This window comes from Pelodiscus sinensis, chromosome 13 (genome assembly GCF_052426305.1).
Source record: "Pelodiscus sinensis isolate ZL-2025 chromosome 13, ASM5242630v1, whole genome shotgun sequence".
Taxonomy (NCBI): domain Eukaryota; kingdom Metazoa; phylum Chordata; order Testudines; family Trionychidae; genus Pelodiscus; species Pelodiscus sinensis.
In genome coordinates this window covers 33,530,485-33,542,738 of record NC_143064.1, presented here as the reverse complement: position 1 = coordinate 33,542,738, position 12,254 = coordinate 33,530,485, and the positions used below count along the sequence as shown (strand labels likewise).

At 42.1% G+C, this 12,254-nt stretch overlaps 1 protein-coding gene across 3 annotated transcripts in view; it reads left to right on the top strand.

Moving 5' to 3' along the window:
* Nucleotides 1-12,254, top strand: part of HDX (highly divergent homeobox) — a 153,587-nt gene that overhangs the window by 57,134 nt on the left and 84,199 nt on the right. For all 3 annotated transcript variants that reach the window (XM_075940764.2, XM_006115323.5, XM_006115321.5), the window contains one exon: nt 1,061-1,114. In XM_075940764.2, the coding sequence (XP_075796879.2) occupies nt 1,061-1,114 (54 nt within the window). The remainder of the gene's footprint in view (nt 1-1,060; nt 1,115-12,254) is intronic.

Here is a 12,254-nt window from a genome sequence, read left to right as displayed (position 1 = left end):
ATCTTCCACTACAGTAAATGAAAGATGCCTCCGTGTAACTGACTTGGAAAATTGGCCCTAAAATAGTAGTACAGGCAGTCCCCGGGTTACGTACAAGATAGAGACTGTAGGTTGGTTCTTAAGTTGAATTTGTATGTAAGTCGGAACTGGTACATATTGTAGGGGAAACTCTAGCCAAACATTTCTCCAGAGCTCAGTTTTATTCTCCCACACCTCACTTCCTTCAGTCCTTTATTCTCAAGCTGAGGTGTCTGCTGGGAAAAGACGCTCCGCGTCTCCCTGGTCTGCGGGGGGTGGGGGGCGCTAGCTTCGCGTCTCCCTGGTCTGCTGGGGGGAAGCAGCTAGTGCGGGGTTGCCTCACCCCGTTTGTAAGTAGGGATCCGATGTAAGTCGGATCCATGTAACCCGGGGACTGCCTGTAATTAACTAAGGCCTATATTCCACCCATAGTCTTTGTGCAGATTTCCCATTGGGACAATCCAAAGAGGTGCTAAACTCTGGTAACTCCATGATAGTAGTACTCAGGTCATTTTTATTAATGGGAGATTGGCTGGCTGTTGATTTAGGAGATTATTGTAATTTAGTAGATTTGGTCTACAGACTATAATAAAATGTATTTTAGCCAGTGCTACAGAATATACTTTATAGCCTTTCAATAAGAGCTCTGTAAATGCATTGATTTCCATACCATTTAAAAACGTTGTTTTTAGGACTGGTGTTACTTACTATATAGTACAAAGTTAGTCCGGAAACTTCAGTTCAATAAGAGCAACTCTACTCACCTAGCTCATCAGGCCAGTCCCACAGTAGTCAGATTACGCACGTGAGTAACACAAATTGAATTTGTTCCCCTATGAAAATCTTGCAAGCATTTTCTTCTTCAGGAAAGAAGGGCATTTAGATCTGTACTTGTATTTATAGACTCTTACCACAATGAACACACACTCTTTAAAGCTTGATTATTTTGCACAAGTCATGCAAAAGGTATCTACATAGTATTGTTTGCCATATCAGCAATCTGAGCATGTGCCTTATAGATTTTTTTCATTTGCTTCCTCAGATTTCAGGAAACCTTACTGTGCCTTGGATAACCGGGTGTTCCAGAAAAAGAGCAGTAAGTACATTTCACTTGAAGGAGCAAATGGGCTATATAAAGACATTGACAAAATGATTTTTTTTTAAAATGACCTCTAGAAAAATGTCAATTTGAGTATTTGGTAAAACAGAAACTTTTGTTTTTTTGTTTGTTCATAGTAGCCACCATCATAGCCTGTAAATGATACCCCATAAGCAACCATAGGGTATGACTACGCTACATAGGGATTTTTTGAAAAATAGTGTTTTTTCCAAAAAAACTTCAATTACATCCACACTGCAATCGTGTTCGTTCAAAAAAAAAAAAATTTGAAAGAATAGAGGGGTTTTTCCAACATTGGTAAACCTCTTTCTGCTATTTACTAAAGTTTGATGCTGAAACCTAACTGTTTTGAAGAGCTCTTTCAGAAAAAGGCCTGTGTGGACAGCAAAGAGAGGGTCCTTTCGCAAGAAGAGGAAAAAGCACAGGTGCCCTGGTGGTCATTCCGCCCATAGTAATCCAAGCTTACATGGGAGATAGCAACCATTCATTGTGGACACTATCTGTTGAAAAAGCAGAATGCTTTTTCGATGTGCTTTCGCAGTGTGGATGCTCTTTCGGAAGAAGTTGTTTCGGAAGATTTCTTCCAGAAAAGCTTCTTCCAAAAAAAGCCTGCAGTCTAGACATAGCCATACAGTATCTAGTGGTGTTTTAAAAGCCCAAGGGTAAAATCCTAGATCCCATCGTACCACCTTTATGCATGTAAGTAGTCCACACTATCTGTAGTACACAAATAGGGATTGTTTCCATGAGTAAAATGACTTCCAGACTGATGTGATTTGTGTTTAAAAAGTGAAATCAAAAAGGCTGATCATGACCCAAAAATTCAGAGAGGGAAAACTGAACTCATAAGACAACAAATCCTAGTTTATCAGTGCGCTTGATCCATCTATCTGTGTCTCTATTTAAAATATTTGAAGCAGGATTTAATCTAAAATTTGTCAGTTATCAGAGGTGTAGTTTTTATCCACATTTTAGTTATATATCCTTGCCCATTAACCAAAATCTTTCAAACTGGTGTTCTGAAGTGATAAGGAATTCCTAAATAAGTATAAAACTACTTCTATTCAGATTTTCAAACTCTTATTAAAAATATCTTCCAACTTAATGTGTATTTTCTAAAAATAATCACTGTCGTAGTTGTGGTATAACAGTGGGAAATAGGGTTGCCAATTTTGGTTGGATGTATTCCTGGAGATTTCATCACATGACATAATCTTTAACTAAAGATTTTTAATTCTTGGAGACTCCAAGCTAGGGCTGTTAAAATACAGTTACATAATTAAATGCATAACAGCTGAATTTTTCAGTTATACGCTGTGAGGTGGGTGGAGACAGGTGGGAGCAGGCTTAAGCCTACTCCCTGTATGCACTGATGCCTGCCGTTCCCCCATACTCTGCTGCTGCCTCTATATCATAAGCAGCAGTGTGTGAGGGGGAGGTGGTTCCGTGGGGGGCAGTATACATGGAGTGCCAGCTTTTAAGTCGACTCTCTGTATGTATTGACTCCTCACTGTCTCTGTCAGAGGCAACAGTGCATGGGCAGGGGAGACTGTACTTAAGCTGGCATGTGCTGGGACCAGCTTCCATTCCCCCCCACCCCAACTGATACAGAGGCAGCAGTGGAGGGGGGGGGGACTTTCATTGCGGAGAAACTAAATGAATTCTTTGCTTCAGTCTTCACGGCTGAGGATGTTAGGGAGATTCCCAAACCTGACCCGTACTTTTAGGTGACAAATCTGGACTTGTCACAGATTGAAGTGACATTAGAGGAGGTTTGGGAATTAATTGATAAACTTAACAGTAAAAAGTCACCGGGACCAGATGGCATTCACCCAAGAGTTCTGAAAGAACTCAAATGTGAAATTGCGGAACTAACAACTATGGTTTGTAACCTATCCTTTAAATCAGCTTCTATACCCAGTGACTGGGAGATAGCTAATGTAACACCAATATTTAAAAAGGCTCTAGAGGGGATCCTGGCAATTACAGACTAGTAAGTCTAACATCAGTATCGGGCAAATTAGTTGAAACAATAGTAAAGAATAAAATTGTCAGACACATAGAAGAACATAATTTGTTGGGCAAAAGTCAACATGGTTTCTGTAAAGGGAAATCATGTCTTACTAATCTATTAGAGTTCTTTGAAGAGGTCAACAAACATGTGGCTAAGGGGGATCCAGTCGATATAGTGTACTTAGATTTCCAGAAAGCCTTTGACAAGCTCTCTCACCAAAGGCTGTTATGTAAATTAAGTTGTCATGGGATAAGAGGGAGGAGTCTTTCATGGACCGAGAACTGGTTAAAAGACAGGAAACAAAGGGTAGGAACAAATGGTAAATTTTCAGAATGGAGAGAGGTAATTAGTGGTGTTCCCCAAGGGTGAGTCCTAGGACCAATCCAATTCAACTTATTCATAAATGATCTGGAGGAAGGGGTAAACAGTGAGGTGGAGAAGTTTGCAGACAATACTACACTGCTCAAAGTAGTTAAGACCAAAGCAGACTGTGAAGAACTTCAAACAGATCTCACCAAACTAAGTGACTGGGCAACAAAATGGCAAATAAAATTTAATGTGGATAAGTGTAAAGTAATGCACATTGGAAAAAATAACCCCAACTATACATATAATTTGATGGGGGCTAATTGAGCTACAGCTAATCAGGAAAGAGATCGTGGAGTCATCATGGATAGTTCTCTGAAGACATCCACACAGTGTGCAGCGGCAGTCAAAAAAGCAAACAGGTTGTTAGGAATCATTGAAAAAGGGATAGAGAATAAGATGGAGAATATCTTATTGATCTTATATAAATCCATGGTATACCCACATCTTGAATACTGCGTGCAGATGTAGTCTCCTCATCTCAAAAAAGATTACATTAGAAAAGGTTCAGAGAAGGGCAGCTAAAATGATTAGGGGTTTGGAATGGGTCCCATATGAGGAGAGATTAAAGAGATTGGGACTTTTCAGCTTGGAAAAGAGGAGAGTAAGGGGGAGGGGGAATGGCAGGAGAGAGATCGCTTGAGCATTACCTGTTCGATTCACTCCCTCTGGGACACCTGGCATTGGCCACTGTTGGGAGACAGGGTACTGGGCTGGATGGACCTTTGGTCTAACCCAGTATGGCCATTCTTATGTTCTTATGTGTAACCATGCATGTTAACTGATGAGCCCAGACTCAAAGGTTAACTGTGTAAACGGTTACACTTTCACATCCCTACTCCTAGCCAGTCCTGATGAGGTTGGCAACCCTAAGGTTCTGAGTGTTAGAATGTATCAATTCAACTGTCAGTAAATCCTAGCTAGATATAAAAACACCTCTATTTAATACATCTAATATAACTTTTTATGCCATCACCAAACCATAGAAATAACTTTCTCAAGATCAAGATGAGAAATAGATATGCTTTAAACAGAGAAACCATGTAGTAAAACATCATAGTTTTTAAAATACAAAATAACTTTAAAATATCAAGCTCATAACATTTAATTTTGAGTCATTTCTCATAGCTTTGCTTGTATATTGTGTAATGCATCCTACACATAAAATTAATCTGGGCTTATGAATAAACATGTAAACTTTGAATTTCATATTTGAAAAATTATTAAAATTAAGGATGGAGGGGAGAGAAGGATTTTTGATATGGTAAGATTATGCTAGTTTTTGTTAACAATTCCTGCGATGGGCCATGCAAAACTTTTTGGCAAACTGCATACAGCAAGTCACATATGGCCTGATGTAAAATCCATTGAAGTCAACGGGAGTCTTTTTTTTTTTTTTTTTTTATTGATTTCAATGGGCTTTGATCAAGCTTTGGTATTGCCAGTCATCCTCATTCTCAGCTGCTAAATTACATTAAAGATAACTAAAATTAATTAAATACTTGTGTGTATATATACACTTTTATGTAATTATTTACCGCAGGGGTTTTACATTGTCTTGCTTGGGGGATAGGAAGGCATAAAGCAATTCCTAGTAAGCTGCATTCCACACTATGGTAAAAGGTGGGAACTTCCCCTGATATGTAGAGTCATAGCTATGCTGACCATCTGTCCCAGATTTTTCCGGGATAGACCCCCCCCCCCCTTTTTTTTTTAATTTCCTGTCCCAGTGTCCCCATGAAACTCTGAAATGTCCTGAAAAGCCCCTAGACTCCAAACGCAGCTAAAAGTGGCTGCATGCTGCTGTTTCTCCTCCCTCTCCCTCGGCTAGGGGAATAGGAGTCAAGGACACTTCCTGGAGGCTTTCCCTGCTGTTTGGGATCCAGCCAATAGGAGCAGCAGGAGGCAGTGACTGCTGGGAGCCTGCAAAAACAAGTAATTTGCAAGGGGAATACGAGGAACTGGCGTGGAGCTCAGCTGGGCTGCGAGGGTGGGGTGCAGGGAATCAGCATGTAGCTTGTCTGGGCTGGTGTGGGGAGGGGGGTCACAGGGAACCAGTGTGGGAGCCAGGGCAGGAGGGACCTAGGAAGCCCAGAAGCCCAGTGGTGGGGGAGAGCGGTTGGCAGCAGGGGGCCTGAAATGACCTCCCCTGGTTTGGAACAACTCCTTATCTGGGACCAATCAGGTCCCAAGGGTGCCAGATCAGGGCAGTCCAACTCCTACCCCCATTCCACACACTCAACCTCTCATTTTTGTCCCCACCCAGAACCTAAGGGGGTCCATAAAATCCACCAGACAAGTAAATCTGGTCTATGGGAAACCCTGAACCTCAGTCTTCCCTGTCCCTTCTCTTGCCCCATGGAGCGCCAGAGGAGTGAGGTGTCTGAGTTGGAGGTCAGCTCAGTGAGGGTTGGGGGTTTGGGGAGGAGTTTTGTTGTTTCTCACTTGTGTTGTTCCCAACTGATTTTTTCTGTATGTCAGTGTCCCCTGACTCAAAAAGGTTATACATCCCTGCCACAAATAAAGAATAGTGATAGAAATGTAGCCGTTTTAGTCTGGTGCAGCTGAAACAAAAAACAGGACTGTGTAGCACTTTAAAGACTAACAAGATGGTTTAATAGGTGATGAGCTTTCCTCTCCCCCTTCCCCCCTCTCCATCCCCCTTCTGTTCTGAAATTTGATTTGTCCTTTTCATATGTGTTCATTTTTTTATTTGTATCCTTTGGTATATATGGTTGTGACAATTTTCTTCCACTATCTGATCTGAGGAAGTGAGTCTGGCCCACGAAAGCTCATCACCTATTAAACTATCTTGTTAGTCTTTAAAGTGCTACACAGTCCTGTTTTTTGTTACAAAGAAAGAAAACATTCCAACCTTTTGTGTTGGACACTATTTAAAATGAAGTTTGATAGACTAACACGAGAAAGTTAAAATGCTTAATCTGTTCAATAATTTAAATTAAACCATTTTCCCTAGGTGCAGAACTAGCAAAATGGCTCAGGCGTAATTATGTAATTAATTATGCGTTTCCCTTAGTACCTGGTGGTCCACAGAAAGGTTTTACATTGAGCCAAGTGGTTCAAGGGCCAAAAAGCTTGAGAACCACTGAAACAGAGGCACCTCCTGGCACTCCCCCTAATAGACCACCCCAGGCTCCCTGCTGCTCCACAAGAGTCCACAGAGAAATCAGGTCTGTTACCACTGTGGTGAAATCATCATATCACTCTGGTGTGAATGATGGACAGACTCATTGTGAGCCTTCCTCATCCAAGCAGTTAAGATTAAAACAGCATGTTATGATGCCACCTGGAAACACTTGAGAGGCAGGATGTATATCGTCTTTCTACAAAAAGGGTTGTCATAACTTGTGTGTCTGGGTAAACAAGCCCTTTGTGAGCTCTATGAAGAGGTAAGATGTTTTGACTTCCAGTTTCAAGGAATTTGTTCTTCTGTGTTTGGGCTCCACGTTGCCTAGCCCTGAATGGAGTTAGCTGTGAAAACACATTTCTGAGTTATTCTGACACACAAAGTGAAACCTGTGCTAAAGACCCCACGTCCAGTGAGAGAAAGCGCTGCTGTCAGAAGAAGTCAATTCAATGTCCCTCCAATTTTTTTCAGAGATCACCTCTACCAGGCAGTGGGGCTTTTACTGACTGGTCCCTTATATTTTTGAAGGGTGACTAAATGTTAACTGGATCTTTTTGGGTAATGTCAACAGATTGCTTTGGGCCTAATCCTAGCTTAACATTTAAATTGGATCAGTCCCGTTGTAAGCAGGTTGGGAAGTAGTTCTATTTGGCAATTATATTATGTAAATAATACGTAGTAATAGGCATTGCCATCATGGTATTAACATGTACATTTCTCAGTAGCTTTACATATAAAATAGCCCAGCCCTCATATTGACTTATGTAGGAAATGTGCCTTTCAAGCAGTGGTGGTGAGGGTTAGTGACATGGTCTTTTCCACCCTGTAATTGTCCTGGGTAGTTCAGTATTGTCATTCTCGTTTTTGAAAATGGAGGACACTTGATAGTTTTGCAGTAATTTCAAAAAATGCAGTTGTAGTACATCTCATTAGGAATGTAAATTCCCATTAATCAGTTAACTGGTTAATGTTAGGTCACACTGGAGCTGCTGCCAGCTCCCAGCCCCCTCTGGAGCAGCCCCTGTCCACAGCAGGCTGGAGTCCCCATGGAGAGCGGGGACTACCTACCGGGCCCTCAGGTTGCCCACAGACAGGGGCTGCTCCAGATGAGAGAAACCCCTTTCTACAGCTAGCCCTCTGCTCCAGCCCCCTCTAATTACCAGTTAATTGGAACCGGTAAGAATCATCTGTGAAGAGGTCTAAGGAAGTTGTCCCACGTAATTGTGAGAAAGGTCTGTATAACTGCCAGGCCCTGAGTCAAATGGGGCTGCATCTACACTGCAAAGTAATAGGTCTCAGATCCTGGACCCCATCTTGAATTGAGGTTGGAAACCTATGCTGCAGTATCATGGCACCCTAGGTCTGGGGCCTGGGTTAATGCAGTTGCAGTATAGTTGCATGGGGAAGGGTCATATGGTGCCCAAACCTAACAATATTGGTAGAGGACAATGGGAGGAGTTTTTAGATGGGTCACATGATGCCCTTTACTTCCAATCATGTATCCATCTTGACCCTGGAAGTACTACCCCCAGGGGTGGGGCCTAAGAGGTAAGGGGCATGGCTATCTCCATTTTTGGTTCAGAAAATATGGTCACCGTAGTCATAGCTCATCTAGCATTTGGGACAATGAGCTATTTAGGGGGCATAATTTCATATAGCATGGAGGGAGAAGAAATGTCACAATTCATTCTAACCCTGTCTGGAAATAGTCTCTTGTATATAAATATACATAACTCGAAGATGCTTTAGAAAAAATGCCTCATGTAACCTATCAATTTTAATGTCACAATCTGCTGGATCTGTATACCTTATTTTGGTTTATGTATCATTTTTGTATTTAAAATTAGAAATATGGGGTATGGAGTGGTTTATGGTTTTAAATGTGCAAATGAAAGCCATAAGGGTGTTTTCAATGCTCTGGCAACTTTAATGACTAGGTGATCACTGAATGATCAACTTATTGGCCTATAAACAGCCTTGTTGTTCTTCCGGTAGTGTCCCCGTGGGTGCTCCACTATGGGTGTCGGGCTCATCCCAGCGCCGCAGATCAGAGATCTTTTAGCTGTTGTCTGATGGACCGCGCATGCGCGGCGGCCATCTTGCGGCTTTTTGCACCGTTTCCAGTCGCGTGGTCCAGCCCCGCCAGTTCCTCTTAACCGTCTTCGGGTATAGGCGGAGAAACAAAGGATTCTAGCCCCAAAAGAAGTCTATTGAAGCTGTAAAGGTATCAGCCCAGTCTGGAGCCAATCCTCAGTGTTCAGTTTAGCAGGTCTTAACTAGACCTGCTAAATTGAATGCCAGAAGATTGATCTCCAGCATGGCATGTGAAGAAATGGCCTTAGTTCAAATGAGCATGGCACCACTGCAAAACAACCTCAGCAAAGCACAAAGTGGTAGCATGAGCAACGCAGAGTAGCTGCATCATTATCAGGATTTAAGCTCTCTGGGCAAAGAGCCATTTACTAATCTGTATTTTGTACAGTGACTACAACAAGGAGGCCCCATTCTTGGTCAGTCAGCAGTTCTGTAATAGAATGATTAACAACTCATATTCCCTGATGGGCCAGACAGCACTTGAGCTGGAGATTTTTCTGCATGAATGGGTATCTGTTTATGGGCAGCACTTAAGTTATACGTCTACCTAAGGCTGCAGTGGAGATACGTCCTCAGTGTCCTGAGCTGACGCCAGTTGCATCTATACACATATATGCACAGATGTTTTTTAAAAAATAATAATTCTCTGAATGAAAACAAAACTGAAGTAGCTCTTCTCCTGCTTTCCTACTGCTAGAAGTTACACATAGTCTCTGGAATCCCTTTCCTCAAACACTGTAGTCGTATTCTATAAATGCGATGTCAGGATGGATTAGTTTTGTGTAATTGTCTCAGAAACAATTGTTTCCGGATGTACCACTGTGACTGTTGGAGCTACCATCCCTAGGGTTAAGCAGTGTAAGGTTGGTGGTGAGGTATGCCCAATAGAGGTGCTCAACTCTGACATTCACTTCCTATCTAATCACATGTTTTATTTGAGGGGAAAAAAATGGCTTGCAGAGTGAATTGGTTGGGATTTTTTTAAATTGCGATTTTTAAATCAAGTTACCAAAAAAGCAAAGACTGACTGTGCTTAGAGTGCATTTAATTTTGGAATAAACCCCATTGTACACACCAGCACTTCTGTTTTTTGAGAAAACAAGTACAGAATGGAATTCCCTTGGAAAAGCTGAGTTATGCTGAAGTAAAATAGTGAATAAATTTATGGCATCACCATTATGGTCTCTGGATATGATGTTCCAAAATAAGGGGTAAGTATTATGCAATATAAAATAAGAAAATGACATTTAATGTTGACTAACAACTCTAGATTTCTCTTATTGCACCTATCTGTATTGCAGCGATACATTCTGGACCTAGTTAACTAATTAAACAAGCCATAAGGATAAGCAAAGCTAAACTTTTTTTCCTAGTAACATCCAACATCACAAACAACTTGGGAATGTACATGTCAAATCACACTCATTCAAAAAGGCATAGCATCTTGAAGAATGGTGCATTGCAAAGTGAATTATTTAAGTTGCTAAACTGTTAATCCACTCAGCCATATCCACCTCTTCATCTGCATCATTTTCTCCCAATAAGCAGGTTTCCTTATGATGTTTCATTCCTGCATCATCTTACACTGCTTATACTTTATACCTTTTCCTTTTTTACCTAGGGAATACATTTTTTCTGTATATTCCCAGATTGGGTCTCTCTTAGGCCCAGAAGCCATGGCAGTTTTTCTGTTGCAAAAGTTTGGGGGAATATAAGAAGCTTTGTGTGTGCTGAATAATGTCTTCCCTTTCTCTTTCCAGTCCACTCCACTGTTCCTATGCTGCCTCCATCCTTTCCTATGTATTGTTTCTCTGGCTTTAAGACAATGTCTTAACTAACTCTTCTGCTGTGCTTGGTCCAGGTCCACTACCACACAAGCACAGAACAAAAACAATTCTATCCAGCTTGCGTCTTTCTTTGCACATGTTACTTTTTAGTCTGCTGACAAATAGAAATTGAAAGTTCTTGGCTTTCAAGAAGCAAAATCTACTACAGTAAAACCTGTGTTATCTGGCATGCCCAGGGATTAGGTCGTGTCAGCTTTCTAAAAATTCCAGGTATTTGAGGGGGGGAAAGGGTGGGAGCTGTGCAGGGCCTACGTGGCGGGGGGGCTGGAACGGTGCAGGGGCCGGGAAGTGGCCTTCTGGGGGGGGGCGGTCACAGGAGGGAGGCAGGATGCAGCCTGGTGAGGGGGGTGGAAGCCGGAGGCAAAGATGGGGGGTGGGGGAGCCGCAAAAGGGCTGACCTGGGGGGGGAGGGGCTGCTAGGGCAGCCATGAGCCACTGGGGTGCCAGACTGCAAGGAGCTGCAGGGGACTGACGTGCCAGGGAGTAGGCCAGGAAGCGCGAGAAAGGGGGGGCTGGGATGTCAGGAGCTGCGGGGGGGACGGGATGCAGCCTGGCGTCAGGTGGCCGGAGCGGCCGTTTGCCCCTCTCCCAGGTACATGCTGCATGCGCGTCTGGCAAGGGCAGAGGGAGCGTTTGAGGAGCAGCCTGGCTTAAAGCACGAGTTTCCCTTTTTTGTTTTTGTTTTGTTTTGTTTTTAATAAGATTTTTTCCTGGCTTGGAAATTTGCCGGTTTCTAAAGTTTTCTGGCTAGTTAAGTGCCAGATAGCACAGGTTTTACTGTAATTAGTCTGGACAGAGTAGAGCTATTAATTCATTTTTATGAGAGTGTAAGTTTATGTATAGCATGTTTGTGATGAGATTTAATTGTAACTGTTACTATAAATGAGAAATTTAGTATTTTATTGGGGATTTAAAAAATCAGATTTAAATAAATATCCATTTTGTCTTTTATTTTTAAAAAATTATCAATTTATCTCTACCCTGGGGACTTGGGGCCCACAGAAAGATCTGTCTCCTGATAGGCAACTTCATCAGCGTAGAAAGCTGAGATGTTCTTTTATACTGTGTTTTTAGGGTTTTTTGGTATTCTTTAGTGGGATCAGAGAAGAGAAACCTTTAGAATCTGGTGTTGGTGAGTTGTCTGGCAGCCTCCTGTTCATAATCTGTTCTGTTCATGGTGTCTACAGTGCCCCCTTTGTCAGCCTCTTTGATTATGATGTTGGAATTTTTCTGTAGCATTGCATTCTGCATGACTGAGGTTATATGTTGTTGTTTGCTGACTGTCAGCCCGTGAACATTTGCAGAAGCAATCAGTTTGACTTGTCTGTATGTCCTTGCTTTGACTTTCATTACTGCTATGTGTCGTCAGTCAGTCAAGGTCATCCCAATGAGTTCCTGACAAGTCCGCTAATCCGTCAGTGATGATAAACTTTTGGCTGTGTGCATGCGTGTGCTCCCCCATCTAAACGCATTAACCATGCACAATTAGTCAACACAACAGATTCCCACAGAGTACCCAGAGACCACAAATCAGATAAGGATTGAAAGCACCCAAGTAGGTTTATTGCCAAATGACAGACAATAATATTTGTCAGTGAACAGACTCACCTCTGTGCCACTACACCTGTGTGAGCCATGACAATACAC